The sequence below is a fragment of the Cyanistes caeruleus genome, chromosome 1, assembly GCF_971803275.1.
Source record: "Cyanistes caeruleus chromosome 1, bCyaCae1.hap1.1, whole genome shotgun sequence".
Classification (NCBI taxonomy): Eukaryota; Metazoa; Chordata; class Aves; order Passeriformes; family Paridae; genus Cyanistes; species Cyanistes caeruleus.
The window spans coordinates 129148990-129167511 of NC_141701.1; the positions used below are offsets into that span (position 1 = coordinate 129148990).

Below are 18522 nucleotides of genomic sequence, written 5' to 3' on the forward strand. Positions count from 1 at the left end.
CGAACTGTTATTCCACACAGATGTGTAGCTTTTTCTGAGATTCACACTTCACACATCTTTAAAATAAAAATTTTAGTTTCTCTGAGAATAATTAGTAATTAATATAGTATAATTAATTAGCATAATTCTACCACTGACAGAACTTCCCTCTGAAGACCTTTAGAAACATTATTTAAGCATATATAAAAAGATACAGGAACTATCTAGTTCCAGGAACTAGATCTGTATACCATAAGACTTCAATTGTATAATGACATCTACTGAATGCAATTGACAAGCTGAGTGAATAACTTCCCTTTAGCTTCCTTTTCAAATGTTAACTTCTAAATATAGAAACTTCAAATAGATATTACATGATCATTACTGGTGCTGATTTGTCCTACAGCTCCTATGATACATCTCCAAGACAATCAGTAAAATTATTCAGAACAGCAAATAATGTGTTCTGGCTTTTTTAAAAAAAGTGCTATCTCTGGCCACTGAATTTCCCTCAGTGTTACTCTGTTTACTACACATTTCTCTACCATTCAAGACTTATGTGAGACTCATTAAATTTTTTGGTCACCTTCACACACCATGTAGTCAAAAAACCAGCACTGAAAACAATGCTTTAGAAGCAAGAACAATGACACTTCCGAACAGATCTCACAGCAATTTGCCATTTGTCAGGATGATGCGTTGTCCCAGACATGCCACTTTTAAAACTTTTAGTCAAGTATTGCAGCAATTTAGTGTTTATATAAACTCTAGCACACCTTTTCCATAAAATACTCACCTTTAAAAGAGCATCTACATATACATTGTGCTGGGACATGATTTCCTTCACATCCCATTTCACATTAGCCATGAGAAGAAGCATTTGTTCATAATCAATGGCTTTAGCAGCAACAATCCAATAAACTGGTTTACGCAGTTCACTGGCAGTTGACACTGTCTGAAATAGAAAATAAATGGAATTCACTTCAGTAAATATCTGGCCAGCAGGAGCAATACATAACTATGATGTAGAAGTATTTGCACCATAGTGTACAAGTTTCAACTCTTCTGTATGAAAATCAGCTGTGAATTACACAATTCTGACCTGAGAATAGAACTGCTGAAGAAAAGGCTTCTTGGCAGCTGGCATCACTGCATCGAGATGAGGCTGAAGAAATTCAAACTGCTCAGCCAGAAATACCCTTTGAAAGCAAAGAAAATTTCCTGTGAACTAAGTGCAACATTTGGCATGTCTCTTTACAATTTTCACTCTATAGTTGACATATCTGGCAATAACAACATGCAGCCTTGGAAAACTTAGTCCCAAGAGAAACCGTATCAGTTGCATGCCAGCATATCAACTAGCGTTCTCAATTCCGACAATTTTAAAATGTATTTGCAAAGAAGGAAATACTTGAATAAAGAGACTAAGGCTTGAATATCAAAAATTCCTATTTCTATTTTACTGAGGATATGCTGCAAAAGTCTGAGCCGAGGTCTAGTAAAGTCAGCGACCAAGTGTCACAGTTTCCACGACAGTCAACATCAATATCAATAAATCCATCTTAGAATTTCAAAATAACATTCCCAATTAATTTTATACTAGTGAATCTATAAAATCAATTTTGATTTCATATTCCTTCTCAGGGGTAGAATTTGTTAATAACATAATAAGGAAATATATTTCTAACCAAGCATAAATGAAAAAAAATTTAAAATTAACTCCTAATTTTTAAGTGTCATCTCGTGTGAGGAAAAAAATAATTCCTGACTCTTACTATAATTCTTATCAAGCAAAAATCACCTTGTAATATTTGCATTAATTGATTATAATCTCTTCTCCTGAGGTGTGACATAGCCACCCATTGCAAAGAACATGGTAATTCAAGCCAAACTAATAGGAAACTAAGCAGTTCTGAGTCAAGTATTTAATATAAGGTGAAATGAACCATATAGATTAAATATTCCCATTAGCCTCTTTGAAATTAAACTTTTTTCCTGTTAGATTTGACCACATATTATCATAAATTACTGGATCATCTGCAGTTGAGTCTCATTTCTTGTGTTTACATGTTGCTATACCAAAGAATTAGACTCCAGTACCTTTAATAAAGAAATTACCTTTATCACTCATATTTAAAATCACATTGAGAGGTAGGAATTTTTGACCTGTCAAGAAGGCTTTGGATTGTAACCACAATTTCTTAAACAATCAATAGCTTTTAGTGATCAGAAATACAGTATATACAGTAAACAACCTACAAGGATTCTGTGGCCACCACTCTCTCTGCCAAGCCATACAGCGAATTGCCAGATGTCAAAACTACGAGATGACTGAGATGTGGGCTTGGAACCTTCTCTTTTCTCTCTTCAGCAGCTGCAAGAGTTCCTGAAGGATCAGCAGATACCTCCTGAAACAAAGAATTAAACAAATTAAACCCCACAAAAACAGCAAGGATGGCTCCAGCTGAACAGTTTCAGATGCCAGGTAAGATGAAGGAATGTTTCAAATTCTAAGATGTAATTTAAATCAAGCCTATTTCTATATGAACAGTATAGTGAAATGGATGAAAAAAATCATATCATGTAAATCAGCAGCCAAGGAAAAAACTAATTAAAAAAAAAAACAAACTACACCTTAACATCCTAACAGGCTTTAGCCCAATTGCCTTTTGGGAGACTGACTTCTCATGCTTGGAGACAGTATCTTCAATCTGACAGCTATCAACTAAAGAGACATACCATAGGAATGTTACTTCTGCATGGGCTTTACTGCTTATATGACCTGTGGCTAACTTAGGTAAAATAACAATTGATGTTCTCAATCACAGAATTGCTAGGTTGGAAGAGACTTTTAAGATCATGGAGTCCAACCTATGCCCTAACACCTCAACTAAACCATTCCATGAAAACTTCTATCCTGCAGACACCTTGATGCTAGGAAGCATCAAGGAAATCAAAGGAAATATTCACAGCAAAGAAATAGAATATGTACTGAGAAACAGTGCCCTGTTCCAAAATTAAAGGAAAGAAATAGAGGAAAAATTCTACCCCCACACTTAAGGAATCTAAGTACAGGATATAGATAGAAGAGGAACCACAGAAGGAAGAAATGCTCATCCCAGAGCATGTGTACAAAGGGACACCCTGGCTACTTCCCAGGCTTCAGACGGCTTCAGGGCATGAAAACATGAAAACATAAAAGTAGTTCTGGATGGCTTGGATTAATTTTTCATACAATGCTTATACACAGGCCACAGGAAGATGAGAAATGTTACAAAGTAAAGGTAATATAGCACCCAAAACAAGTAAGAAGACAGGCAGGATATGGCACTGATTTTAGTAAGGGCCTTTCAAGACCCTCGGGGATAAAACCCTGGCCAGAGTCTACATGGATGCTACAACATATCAGTCTGTATGTATGGAATGGAAACAAATAACAGTACCACAGTGACAAAGCGGTGAAAAAAATAACTTTTACCAAAGTAAAATCAGTGGCCCAACACGGCTGCTGTAAACAGCAAAGGAACAAGCAGCCAATTTGACAATAGTGTTTAATCATAACATTTATGTATGGACTCAAAAAAAAACAAATTAGTGTAATTCTGAAATTGCAGTTAAAAAAGGGGAAAAGATAAAGCCAGAAACAACATCATGAAAAAAAAGCAGCTTGCAAGTTTGTGAACTATTTGTTTCAACCAGAGATAGAAATAAAAGCAGAAGAAATTGCAGTGAAGTAAATAAGAAAGGAGGGAGAAAAATAGACTCAGACTAATCACAACAGTAGCCATGAATTTCTTCTGGGCTTCACAGCAGAGAACAGCTATGAGAAGTGAACTGAAATAGAGAAGCTGCTATTCAAACAGGTTTTGTTCAGACACTTTTGCTTAAGGAGGAGAGCAGTGAGCACCTGAAACACTGGTGGAAATCAGTAGTGGTGTCACTCATTCTGTATGCCAGGATTGAGACTAAGGAGTATTTCACTGCAGACCTTGAAACTCCAAGAGAAAAAGTACTGCACATATGAACAGGTGAAAGCTGCAAAACCTGCAGGGCAGTTATTCTGATAGCAAAATATCTGACAGACCCATTGTGGTAGTGTTGCAGCAATTAAAGGTAGGGCAGGTGAAAATTGATTATGACAAAATGTGTAAGGACCTGGTGAGAATCTAAGTGATACAGGATGAGCAGAAAAGATCAAAACTTTGCTGCTATAGACAAAGCAGCACCAGAATGTGTTTACTGCTTGGATGAATGCCAAACCAAAAGTGACATTAAGAATATAAGACAACTGAGAAGATAATAGCATCCAAGCTGTTAAAAGTGGTTTGAGGTGTGGAGGAACAAAAATTCACAAGTTCCACTTTAACTCTCTCAGATTTTATTTGGCAGTGTCCTCCTGTGGTGTGACAGCCCAAGGCAACAGGAGGTGGATTTGATAAATCAGAAAGGCTCTTTCAGTTCTGCATCTCCAGAGGTGTCAAACACAAACATAAAAATGGGCTACAGCAGATGGAACAATGCACAGCCTGGGAAAGCAGAGTGCTCACTAACAAGGGTGAGGAAGTACCTTCAGACTTATAAAAAAAATATTGTAACAAGGTTACAGACGTAAAAAGCCAATAAAGCAGGGAACCTTGACAGTTCCCCTCAGAAGTTACGACATTAAAAACAAGGACTGCTGACTTGAGCAATTCCATCAACACATCATTTGTAGCACTAAGAGGTCTCACAGAAATGCATCAATAAGCAGAAGATAAAACTTCTAAAAGAAGCTTATAGCAAATGTGATCAGATACAGTTGCACTGAGCATAGAACAATTATAAGGGCTAGCTAGAATGTTATGTTATTTGAAATTTTCTTTGCTCTGATACATGTTCGCATTCAGACAGATGAATCTGGAATTAAACTGACTAGATGCTTCACAGTACTATGAAGTGTGCATTCTGCTGAGTTTATCAGAATGGATAAGCAAGCCAAAAGACCTGGATATTTTCTGAAGCTCATGTTAACCCCTTTCACAGAGCTTTAAGGTACTTCCTGAGGACATCCACATGTTTACTGCAGATAGGCAATGACATCTAATCAACTAGCCACAACAATCAATTCTCTAAAAGCATTAACTGAGGCAAAGACAGTATTGATAAATTATTAAAATTCCCTCTTTATCTGCCCACTTTTTTACTTTTTTAACTTCATTCCATTCTCAAAAACTCAGATCAAAACAAAAAACCAAAGAAAAACAAAAAAGTTAAACAAAGCAAACAAAGAAACCAAACCAAAACAAAAGGATCAGTTTTGAAGTGTTTACACAGGACAGAAGTAGCCAAACCCACAGCTCACCAAGCAATGCTGTATCCTTAGGAGAGACAATGAGTGACAGAGCTGGGGGAAGAGTATCGGTAGTAAACATTTAAGAAGCTTTCCTACTTTCAAAGACTAATAACAAATTATGTAAAAAACTAATATTATGAAGACTTCATTTTGTATTTATCTCACTTCAAAGTTGCCTGCCACTTCAGACACATTTTAAACATTTTTTTTCTTCCTCTTTGCTTCCCATGAAGGTAAGTAACATCTTTTAAATGCCAAAATTGTGTTGCATCTGAAGAACACAAGAGGTACGTGAGAACTGGCTAGGTGAAAGATATGCTACCTTCAGCTAGGGAGTCAAACTCTGGTTCAAATATCGTGGCCAAACAGCATGAGCATTTCATTCTCCTAATTTATTTTAAAAAGCAGGCACTGCAAAAGCATGTTGATAGCAAAAAGCAAAGAGCCAGTGTGCCAATAGAAGCACAGGATCACTCTGAAAGGGCCTCAGTGATGCATGTGTTTTTTCCTCCTGCCTTCATTAACAGAAATGATCAAATAACTGAAAGCAGCAAATAAAGGGGCAAGATACACAGGCTGGAACAGGAAAAAAGGCTACAGACTATTTAAAGAAGTCAGATGTTTTTCAGTGTACTAGACTTGTTAAAGTTAATCCTTCCAGCAATGAAGAAAATCTGCAAGAAAATGTCTGTTCCCAAAGATTCCCTTTGTGTATCACAGCAAACAAGCAGAGTCCTGTAAAACTGCCAGCCTCAAGAGGAAGAGGAGAGGAGGGTAGCAGAAGCCAGAAAATTAAATAGCAGCCAGCTGAACTTTAATTTCAAGAAATGTCAAGTTACACTGAGAACATATTGTAGCACCCAGCATTAGGCACGCAGAGAGCAATACTAAAGCAGAATAAACCTGCTTAGCTCCTTCTTGCATCAGAGTAGCAGGTCCTGCTGATCCAGCAGAACTGGGATATGTCAAAGACGTATCACAACCCACACAACATCCTTTTAAGGAAACTGCACAAAATAGATTTGATAAAATAATTTCAAGGTATATATGGAACTGAAGCAAACCACAAGATGCTCTTCTTTTTTGCCAAAAAAAGAAAAAACCCAAAGTGTTAAAAATATTTTTTTTTAAAAAATATTAAAAGCACCAGACTTATCTGAACAATAACCCAAGGAAGTGTAGCAGGCACAGCAGGACAGGTTAATCAGTATTGCCTACAGATACCTTACAGTAGGTCTTACCTATTAAATTTTCACTTTATTTCACTTCATCATTTAATTGTTTACTCCCAGCATCTCAGCTATTTCCTGTTCACTGTCTAGAACATTAATCTAAACTGCAGTAGGACTTGCTGCAGTTCATAAAGTACAGTTGGGTTTTCTATGAAGTATTAGACTGCAAAAATCAGTGGAGAAGTGATTCAGCTATATTGAATACTGCTCAGAGGAGACAAGAATCTCCAGTGGAAGCAGGAGGCATGTGATGCATGAGAAAGGATGGAAGGAAGAGTAGAGGAAGTGCTTCAAATTGCTGCAGTCTTTTGCACACTGGTTACAAGGCAGAAATTTAACTTAGTCTCTCAGTGGTACAAATAAAAACCAGGATAGTACTTTTTCCCCAAGTATGGTTAGTGAAAGCACAGTATATATACAAGGACAGAAACTTCTTGCATTGTAATAATGAGAAAGTAAAGCAGCTCCATAATGAGGCACAGGGACCTCCATACGACCTCCTAACGACCTCCATACTCTTCATACTGAACATGCTACAAAAATGCATGAAACAATAGTGCTTTAACTTGCCAGAAGTGGAATTTCCATTCCACATCACTTACTCTTTCACAAAGGAAACTTAAAATTAAGCTGAATAACAATAAAAGCTAACTGGTAAAAACTAGAGAGCATTAATTCAATCCCAAACAGAAGCTACCAGAATTCTACACAAAGCTGGAGGAGGTGTCCAGTCAATCCTCTTAATTATTCCTGTAACTCCTGACAATAAATTTGAGTAAAGAGGCCTTCATCCACTGATATCTCAAAAAAAAGAATTGTGAAAGTCCAAGAGGAAAGCTAGAAATGATCCAGTCTAAATTACTGAAGAGTCTTGATATAGATCTATATATAGAATATAGTAATTACCTCTGAGAAGGTAGCTCAACCTTCACAGACACTGATGGATTTGTGAAATTATTCTGATCTACATGCAAGTCTGGCCAAGTTTTGGTCACAGACTCAGAACTGTCAGATTCAGACTATCTGTATGGAAATAAAATATTGATGCTGCCATCAGGAACTGAAATGTGATAGAATTTAAGCCCTTAACATTAAGTTACCATGGATAGAAGACAACGCAACAACCTTAAATTCCCAACAGGGCATGGGACTGAATGCCACAACACAAACATGAATACTTTCAGAGAGCAATTTACAAAAATTTAAAATAAGATAGGATAATCCCTTGAGCAGTTCAGAACCATCCATACAGTCTTGAGAAACACCCTTTTCATGACACAATGAAAATGAACCTTGACTTTCACAAACTCTTAAAAATAAGTGAACAATAAATAAAACTTCTTTTTTCTTTTTACTTCCTCATAAATAAAAAAATTAATAATTTCAATTTATAGTGTAAGATTGGCATAAGTTCGTAAGATATTAATAAACCTCATGGAATGTCTTTAAGTTAATAGCAGTTAGCTAAGATTTCTTTTTTCTTTCAAATCTTACATTGAACATAGCTATTAATTTCAATTGACAATAACATTATCTGTTATAGTACTATTAATGGTTGCAGAAGAAAAACTGCAGCTATTTTTCTATTTCACTCCTATAATTTATTTTTTTTTAATTATTTTAACTTTAAAAAAAAAAAAAGTTTGTAAAGCACTGTCAGGAGTCATCACTACAGAAAAACTAAAAAAATTAATTCCATAACTTGCCAATTTTCCATAATCTTAAACTGATTCATCTGCAAGTACTTCCTAGAATTAATTTTTCTTTCTGCATACACTGCCTTTGAGAAGAATATCAAGAAGCCTTTTTCTCTCTTACAGAGGCTTATGGTTATTAGTTATCTTATGCTCCCTCTACTGACTGTATAAGAAATGGCCCCCAAGACCTTTAAGATGTTTCTCTGAGAGAACAGTTTAGGATTTGATATAATGCTTCAAGGAATTAAAAAAGCATGAAGTACATTTCTGCGGAGTGCCAAATCTTTGTGTAAGTCAGAGTAGAACATAATTTTTTTCTTTCTAAGATAGAAGCCTCAGAAAATAAAACCTCCCAGTAGCATACATGGTATTAACTACTACACAAGCCATTTATTATACCCTGAGGTAATTTCTTCAAAATGTTTCAAGGGTTTTATACTTAGGTGGAAGATGAAAACTTCAAACCTCCATTTCTGGTGTAGTTTTTAGCAATATTTCTGTATAAACTCTACTGTTCAGTTGAATCCACAAAAACTACCTCCAGTCTCCTTTACCATCCTCCTGTGCAGGACAGTAATCTACTGCTAGTGTGACATGAGCATCATATTCACTTTTCAGATTTTGAAAATAATTCATGAAATGACCGATGGGATATAATCCAAAAAATACATCAGGAAAGTTCCCCAAAATTAAGGAAGGTCTTGTATACAACCTCTATTATCCTGAAAGGTGTATAATCTTCAGGATAGCCTACTGTTTTGCTGTTCTTTTACTGAGGAAAAATGAGTCAGTCACCTATTAGTTTTTTTTTATAAAATGTCTCTTAGTAAGGATAATACTGAATATCTCTCTTTATTACGTGAACCATAATAGAAGATTTAAATACAGAATTTTACTGCTAATGTCTACCAAAACCTATTTCATTTGTTTTGCTGTACATTAGAAACAACTGATTTCATATAATAATGATGTCTACGTCATGAAACTAAGCATTTGTTATTAGATACTGAATGTGAAAAGAGAAAAAAAAAATCAAAAAAGCTGTGATGAAATATAATTCCTGAATATTGTACACAGACTTCTATCCCACTGAGCATTAACAAAATCCAGGTACTTACCAGATCAATCAGACTCTCCTGAATTCTGTTCAGTGTGGTGCGTAATCTGCTGCTACTGAGGCCCAGTCCTGTTGATTCAAACTGCAAGAAATACATTCTACTTAAGTTGGGGAAGGAAATCTCATTGGTTTAAACTTCAAAATTGCACAGCAAAACTTGAGCTTATCTACAACTTACTTACATTAAAATTTTCACACAGAATCACAACCATATAAAATGAAGAGAAAATCAACATAGGTCACAGCACTCAACACTGTACTGGTGCAAAGAATTACCTAACTACCTTTCATGAAGATGACAGTGTATCATTCATACCAGTAAAACATCCAGTATCTTTTACTGTTATAATTCTGTATTTAACTGCAGGACTCCAGATTTTCTTGTATGGCTGATGAGCCTGGAACGGTGCCTCACAACACCGCCTCCAAGCCTTGCATTCACACCACACCAAGTCAAATGGTTTTCACTCCTTTCTAACTATAAAATCTCTTGTAATTATCAAATATATATCTTGTATATGTAAAAATTATAACCATTGATCTTTATAAACAGTCATTATTACTTAATGCCTACAAAGATCTACCTCAGAAATGTGCCATCTTCATGTTCATGGCTCAGGAGCGTATGGGGCAGATGCTCAGCTGGGATAAAGAATTATGTATATACCTACTCTATATATATGTATTTATTTATATACATATATCTACACTAATTTCCTGCTAAGTGCAATGGGTTATACCAGCTGAGAGTCTGATTTGACATGCATAATTATTGTAACTTCTTATCTTCTACTCTAAATAAAACCCCCCAACAAACTAGCACAACAAAGAAATTTGAAACAGGACATGTAAGAAACACACATTTCAGTCAACAACCTGGAAGGATTTGAATACAGTTCTGGTATGTGATTCACACCAAAAGGCAATTTGCTGAACTATATTTAGGGTACTGTTGAATTATTACTGCATTATTAGACTTCCTTTCAGTGGGCTGAATCAGGGAGGGAAGTATTTGTGTTTATGCGACCTCCTCCTCTCCTTTTGAATACAAATAAGCATAATTTAGGTCTCCATTTAGTGCATCTTAAGTTTCTGATTTAAAATGCCCATCTGCCCCAATCCTTCTATATATTAAAAGACAACTTACATCTGGATTGAATTCCTACTTGAAGTACAGTCTGATGAAATCTAAAACTTGATCTAGGAGACATGTCCACAAGAACAGAACCTCATGGCTTCACCATGAACATTTCCCTCATCAGTACATCTGACTCAATTTATACAAATTTTCCTATTTCTATTTGCAGAACTACAGATTTTGAAATCCCATAAATTGGTGATCTAGTAAGCCTAGTAAGCAGAGTATTAAACAATTTGCAGAGTAATTCTATTCATCACCAATTATACCTCTTATCATTAATCTCTTATAGTAATTACCTCTTATAATAACCTCCTATAGTTATTAAAATAAGTAAGTTTAAAAATTAGTGCAATGTCCAGTCAAAAAAAAAAAAAGAAACCTAACATCAATTTGTTTTGCTAAGGAAAACTATTTTGTGCCATGTTCATTAATGTCTTAAATTTTAGTGAGTGGATATTAAATACAGGCAATCCTTTTAATTTTTTCTTGCTCCATAATTTGAGTTAAGGAAGGCTTAATTTGCATCCCACAAATAAAAAATGTTTTTAAAGCAATTCTGGTTACAACAGCATTTAATTTTTGGCAGTGAAGAAAGCTAAATACCAATTACACAGGATAATGATTTGAACAAGGTCTGGAAAGAGCAATGACAGCATCATGAATGGACATAGAACTCGATGTGTATTTTAAATCTCTGGTTTTTACTGAGCTGGCAATGAACTCTGTATAGCCAACCACTCTCCTTATGTGTGTACTCACATATACAAAGTAACCACAAAATTCACAAACAATTCCAAACATTTAAGGAATCTCATTTGACATTATTTTCTAAACAAAACAGGAACTCTGAGTTGCTGAATGGTCTAAATCACATACCATCACCCATCTCTACTTTCTAAATGTTTAGAAACACTATGGGGAGTGAGGACATTTAAGCAGCATTACAAGAGGTTTTATTACAATAATAAACCCTTGTAAGCATTGTGTTTCTCATGTCAAAACAAATACTAGTCACACTACAAAAACCAAAATTTTACCACCCATCTGCTGTAATGTTTACCTGCCTAGCACTGTGCTGTTCTCTGTTAGAAGCACAGAGTGAGGAAGTTGGTATGGGCTTTAGAAATATAAAACAGGAGGTGCAAAAAAATAACAATAAATGCAACACAATTTGAGTATCAGAGCAACTAAGCCAATGGAAATCAATTATCTTAACAAACCAAAAAGCCCCAAATCAAACCACAAACAAAACAAAACAAAAAACACACAACAAAAAGAAAAAACCCTCTGCCCATCTTGTAAACACAAACTGCAAATACATTTGTACTGCCAAATAGAACAGTTCAAAGCTTTTTAGAACCATATGTTGAGTCTGAAAATTCATTACAATTTGCCAACACATGATGATGTATTTGGAACCCCTCAACACTGTTACTTGTGGAGTAATTTAGGGGCTAAAACAGGATAAAGTTGTTTTTACATGCACCTATTAAGACAATTCTATTGAAAGTTGATCCGTGTTATGTAAATACATTGCCAACAAGCATTTTTTTCAACTACAAGATCACTCAAAAAAAGCTTTTTTCATTAATACAAGTAGCTTGAAAGCAGAATACTAGATATGAGTAAGCGTCTTTCAATCTTTCAAACTTCTTAACCTTGAGTTACTATTTAACTTGCACGGCCCCTTTTTCCTACATTTGCTGTTCTTATATAAACTAGAGAAATACATATAGAAAAATTCAACCACTTTACAACTGTCTAGGCTCAAACCACCCTCCTTCTGCAGGCTCCTCTGCTACTCACTTTCTACCACTACTTCTAGGTAATTCACATTGTCTTTCCTCCTTTTCAATAGTGTTGGAAATAAGAACAGAGAATCTGTCTATTCAAAATGTAATATGATTAATATCTCACTGACAATAATGCTCCCAGTACCTTTTTCCCTTATTGCTGATCTAATCAGCCTTTTCTTTCTCCTACATTCAAATCCATTCAGTTGCTGCTAATTTTTCTGGGAATTATGTATTAGGCAGTATTTTAAGCAAAGATCTCCTCTGTATTTCCATTCTCTGTGTACAGTGATACTTGAAAATGAAAAATGCTTCTACCTACCATGTCATTTCGGCCAAAAAATGTATAGACTGCATACAGATAGTAATCAAAGAGCTGGGACATGAAGTGGATCACATCAAATGCAATAGGTTTCAGAATATTCATCATCTGCATGTATTTCCCTTAAAAATTAAATACAGAACATCAGTTTCCACAGCACAAGTGCTACAAAAACAGTTTGGACAAACTCAAAGCCAGCTCTACCAAGTGTATTATGTAGCCTTCAATGTTTATTAACAACAACTTAACAATAATTTACAGATTGGAAAGGTTTAAAAACAGAGCTAAAATGATGACTTCAGACACCACAATTGTTTCAAGACTTCTCAAAATGTACATGTTAATCCCTATCAAAATGTCTTCAACCGTTCTTGGCTTTCTGGTATCAAATTCAAAACATACAACTCTCTGGATCCTCTACAAGTTTCAGCTTCATTTAGCTAAAAAATAATAATCTGCTAAAGCAGTCTCTGGCAAATGCTATACAGAGCCACTGAAGATTTTATGCATTAGTGTGTTTATATATGCACATATGGATATTTTTCAAGCAATAGAAAAACACAGTATAAAAATGGTATGTCCAAGATTGGATTTTACCCAACAACTCTAGGAATTATGTGCTTCACATCAGTGATACAGCATTATCGGCTCTCCTTCCTTTCTATCCTGTGGTAAGAATCCCAAATAGTTTTAAATTTGAAATGTTTCCAGGGGGACACACTATAAGTAAAGGAGGATGTCAGTACCCTGGCACATCCAGGGAGAAAAGTAATTCCTTCTCTCCCTTCCTATTCTCTGTTGTAACATACTGTACTTGGGAAAAAAACAACCCCAGCCTCAGGATCTTCATTTATATGTTATCTGAATCAAACTGATCTTAGGATTCGGAGTCCAAAAGGGATTTTTCCCTACAGACCTAGTTTGAAGGGCCTACAGTTTTCAGTTATTTTTGCTTTCCAACATAGGACATGGCTCTTCACTGGGTCATAAAAGAAGCACACTTAATGAAAAATCTTGATATTGCAAAGACTTCCTGCTGGCTGTCTCAAAAATTGCATCCTGCTTGCCCTTCTTTTGTGCTAAAAAACATAACATATAACAAACTTTTGGTTATTACAGTATGAGTTAGACAGCAATTTTTAAACCAAAACACAAACGCAGTCTAACCCAGCACGCAGGATACAGCAGGTCATTTCACAAATTGTCACATTCCAGACGTGTTTAGATGTGATAGGTTAGAAAAATTATAGGAAGGTGCTAAAACAATTTATTTTTCCTGTAGTCAACAACACTCATCTTCAAGCTAATATTGTGCCCAGAAAAGCAGTTTACTAATAAATAGAGAAAATATTGGTTTAATCAGAGAAACTGGGTAACGAAGAAACACAAGCTAGCTTTTAATAATGGGGTAGTTATTTGGATTTTCAAGCAAGTAATTTTGCAGGTCGGCAAAGATAACTAAGTTGAAAAATTCATGATACAGCTACATATCTGAAAAAATGATAGAGTACTAGAGTAAGAACCAAGCAATATCCTGACACTGCTACCTTCCAAGTTTCTATCTAATTTAGACTGCTTATTGAATACTACCTGACTACACCCCTGTTTGCTATGACAAGCAAGCAGATGTTTTGTTATTTCTAGAGATGACACAGGTTGTAAAAATTAGTATTTGTCAGTTCGGCCCATTTGTTAACTCTACACTACTTAATTATTAATGTTTTGACCCATAGCATTAAGAATAAGCTGAAAAGTGGACTTAAAAAATTCCGTTTGTCTTCTAAAAGGGAAAATCAAGTACACAGTCCAATGTGGAAATTTTTGGAAGTTTGTGAAAAGATGGTACTGGTACCCAAATTAAAGCAAGTGTCAACTTCATCTATACTATCTGAATATTCTGTATTGGACAGACTGACTTTTTCCACTTACTCTGTGATAAATATATTTTTAAACTTTCCTGCAGCCCAAACACAATGTGAGTGATGAGTCACATTCTGGACAGTTAAGACTTCCAAGTATCTGTGCAGCTGGCATGAATATTGAAGGTAATCTCTCAGCCAGTGTCTTATGCTTTTCCAAAGGGCTATGCACTGTATACTTCCCAAGTACTGTCCCTATAAAAATCTTCCAGTGCCAAGAACATTTCTCTATTACTGCATCACTCAGCATCTTGACAAAACAAGTGTTCCAAGAACATTTCCTCTTTGCTGCTGTAACATGACACCAATTTTTAATGCCTACATATTATCTACTTGCACTGAAGGTTCTGTTTTGGGTTAAAAAGGGATATATAAGAACATTTCCAAACAGCACAAACACACTCCAAAGCCATATCAAAATAGAAACTTCCAGAAATACCTGAAAACAACACTTAAAGTTTCAGCAACCAAAAGTAGCTTGAATTCCTAGAGGCTCTAGATAGCTTAAACTGCTGAACATTTGCCAAGTTTGTATTGCTTGCAGAACTCCTTCTGTCCTTAAGGATAGCAAGTAGAGAGCATTCTTTATCAGACTAATCTATAGAAAACTAACGCACCTCACAAATTAGTACAGACAAATCTTTGCCAATAAATCTTTGCCAGGCCAACCTGGTAAACTGATTTAAACTAGGAAAGATGGAGTAAGGAGAGAGTTACAGTGACCATGCATGCAGCAAAATAAGGTTTAAGTGGGAGTACCTCCAGCAGGTACAAGCAGCCAAAGACATGACTATAAGCCAGGAATATGGGACATCCTCTTGCATTCCCACTGCAATACTGACACGCTCAAATACCTCTATGAATGCCTGTATACCACTGCATGCAGCACAGGGAACAAACAGGAGGAACTGGAGATGTGTATCCAGTCACAGGGCTTTGATCTCATTGCAGTTACGAAGCTATGTTGGGATAGCTTGTGTGACATGAAGATGTCATGACATGCTGTTTAGGAAAGACAGACCTGGAAAGAACAGTGGGGGAGTTGCCGTGTATGTGAGGCAACATGTGGAGTGTATCAAGCTCTCTCTTGCTGTGGATGATGAGTCAGTCAAGAGCTTAAGTGAAGCTTAGGTTAACAGGGAAGACTAGTAAGGGTGACACTGTCAGGGGTGTTTGCTACAGGCAACCTGATGTGAAGAAGGAAGTGGATGGAGTCTTTTAATAGACAAATAGAAGCAGCCTCATGGTCACAGGCCCTGGTTCACACAGGGGACTTCAGTCATCCTGACATCTGCTAGAAGAACAAAACAGCAAAGCACAAACAGTAAAGCACTGACAACTTCATGACAGAGATGGTGGAAGATACCAATGAGGAATGGTGCATTGCTTATACTAATACACAAGGAAGGCCGTTTTTAGAGGTGTGAAGGATGGGGATAGCCTTGGCTACAGTGACCGTGAGACTGTGGACTTCAGTATCCTGCATGAAGGAAGCAGGGCAGCATGCCTTCTGTGCATCAGTCTTCATTGACAAGACCATCCCTAGGGAATTCCTGACCCAGGTGACCAGGAAAAAGGAATGGTGAAAGGAAGACATGAAGAGCTAAAACACCAGTTTGAAGGAAAAAGTGTAAAGTCTGTTGTAGCTAAATCATTTTGAAAGACTTAAGTGTGATTTAAGCTTTTTTTAAGTCACATGAGGTTCAAGGTTATGTGACCAATCACTTCAGCTAATGACTTCTGCTGTGAGGCTTGTCATCACTATTATTATTTTCTGTAAAGATAATGGGGTTTAAACAAAACCTAAGAATTTGTCCTCAAAACCCATTCTTAACACAAGCAAAAATAAGGCTAAAAAAGCATTAAAACCCATTAATAAGAAATACCCACTAAACTATTTCTTAGGTCAGAACGATATTAATTAAGAGATCACTGAATCAATATATACAATGGCATAGTGATTCATTATTTTTGCTGATATATAGTGCTTAGTTAAAATATTCCATACAAATTTAACTCAGGTTTATTCCTCCTTTACATTTTAAGTCAACATGCAATGGCTTGACAGGAAAAATTAACCATATAAATTAGCCTAATGGCTACTTTATACTAGAAAGAGAACTAATTACCTTAATTAATGTGAGAGAAATCTGATAAATTGAACTGTTCACTTGAAATTCAAACAACTGTATTGGCTCCCACTTCAATTATACATTAGCAACTCCATGTAATTTATAAATATTAAGCTACTTTTTTATTATTAATTTAGCCTCCACACAAAGCATACAGCACATCGAAATAGTTCAAAACGGTTAAGAAACAATGTCATACACATTCAGTATGACACAATGGGCACTACTACCTTCCTAAAAAGTAAGGCAATTATTTCTGTTACTTGATTAGGCAGCTTAAATCTGCATCTTCATCACTATGACTGAAAAACAGCAAAGAAAAACATATTAAAGAGGGAAAGTAGAAATTCAAATAACTACTGAATCATATCTACTGATTTAATTTTTCAGATGCAGAATTTCAGATTGTTTTGAAGCAAGTATGGAAATGACAGAAACAGAAATAGGGAGGCAAAATTAAGATAAATGATGGATCTAACAGAAGTGAAGTGTACCAGACTAAGGTACATTATTTTCTACACAAAGGACACAGTACATTTCATCTGTCTGGGATTTGGTGAAATTATTAATTTAACAATATTGCACATAAATACAATAAATGAAGCTAGAGTGTGTTAAAAAGTTAAAAAAAATAAAAAAGCTACCCGTGTAGTTCTCAGCAATCAGCCATCTCTTTAATATTTTCATTAATTACTCTGGCACAAAAATAAGAGTGATAATAGCCAAAAAAAAAAAAAAGAAAAAAATAAAGAGGCACCATCAAAACAGAAAAGGACTGACATAATGTATAGGAGTACTTGATGATTATTGTTACAAGAATTGGATGAAATTCAGTAGCATAAATTGTAAATCCATGCATTTAGGGGACAATTAATTAAAAAACATGCATCTTTCTACTATAAACTAGCAGCTTATCTCTTGGAAAAAGATGGGGAAGTGAAGGATCTGCTGGCTGCACAAGGTCATTACACATTGCCAGTGCAAGGAAGCTGTAAGAAATCAAAAGAGGTGCAAAACTGAAAGAACTTAGGACCACGATGCAATGATATAAGAATTAGACAATGTAGGAAGATCTCATCCAAAGTACTGCACATGATTTTGGTAAGACTAAAACACGAGCAGCAAATTTAAGTTTCTGGTGGATAAATACAAAGGATACTAGAAATCTTGGCACACTGTTTAACAAATCAAAGACTGATAAGAAATAGGATCACTTCCTGTAAAAACAGCAGAGCAGTATGCATCGAAAAATAAAATGATCTGCTAAACCTCAAAATGCCTCTTATTATAAGATCAAGTCAGCAGAAAATAGGAGGATTTTTTTTTTTTTATTCTGTAGGTTGACAAGGCTTCTGAAATAGAATTCCTATTAGAAGAGTGGTGGGAACAGAAGTATTTTTAAGCTGGAGCTCAAAACAAGCATATTTATAGGCAGTACTAAATGACATCTTCCTCCTGGCAGGAGGTCCCTTTCCAATTCCATGTTTCAAATAGCACTACTACCACTCATAACCAAAATTATATAAAACACCCCAAAACAACAGAAAATTTGAAAGTTAATAATAATTCCTGAAGGAGAAAGAAGCATATATATGAGCTTTTAAAATAACGTATAATTTTGGGGTTATTGACATAATCCCAAATAGGACTCCTTATGTAAATTTGGAAAACCAGAACTACTGCTTCACCTACTGATAAAGCGTTTTATGGCAGGGACAGAGGCTGGAGTTTGCATGGAAGTACCATGACTAGTTTCTAGATTCAATCCTCAATTTTCTTAGAGCAAAACCTTATAGCAGAAAGCAGCAAACAAATCTCTCCAACCTAAGTCACAGATGAATGCCAGAAAAGTCATAAC

The 18522-nt window shown here is 35.6% G+C and overlaps 1 protein-coding gene across 1 annotated transcript in view; it reads right to left on the reverse strand.

Moving 5' to 3' along the window:
- VPS50 (VPS50 subunit of EARP/GARPII complex) overlaps window positions 1-18522 on the reverse strand; it is a 72153-nt gene that overhangs the window by 6353 nt on the left and 47278 nt on the right. Inside the window, exons 21-25 of the mRNA XM_023920350.2 lie at window positions 12614-12735; window positions 9359-9439; window positions 2239-2387; window positions 1082-1178; window positions 776-934 (exon numbers count right to left, since the gene is read on the reverse strand). Coding sequence (XP_023776118.2) covers window positions 776-934; window positions 1082-1178; window positions 2239-2387; window positions 9359-9439; window positions 12614-12735 — 608 coding nt within the window. The remainder of the gene's footprint in view (window positions 1-775; window positions 935-1081; window positions 1179-2238; window positions 2388-9358; window positions 9440-12613; window positions 12736-18522) is intronic.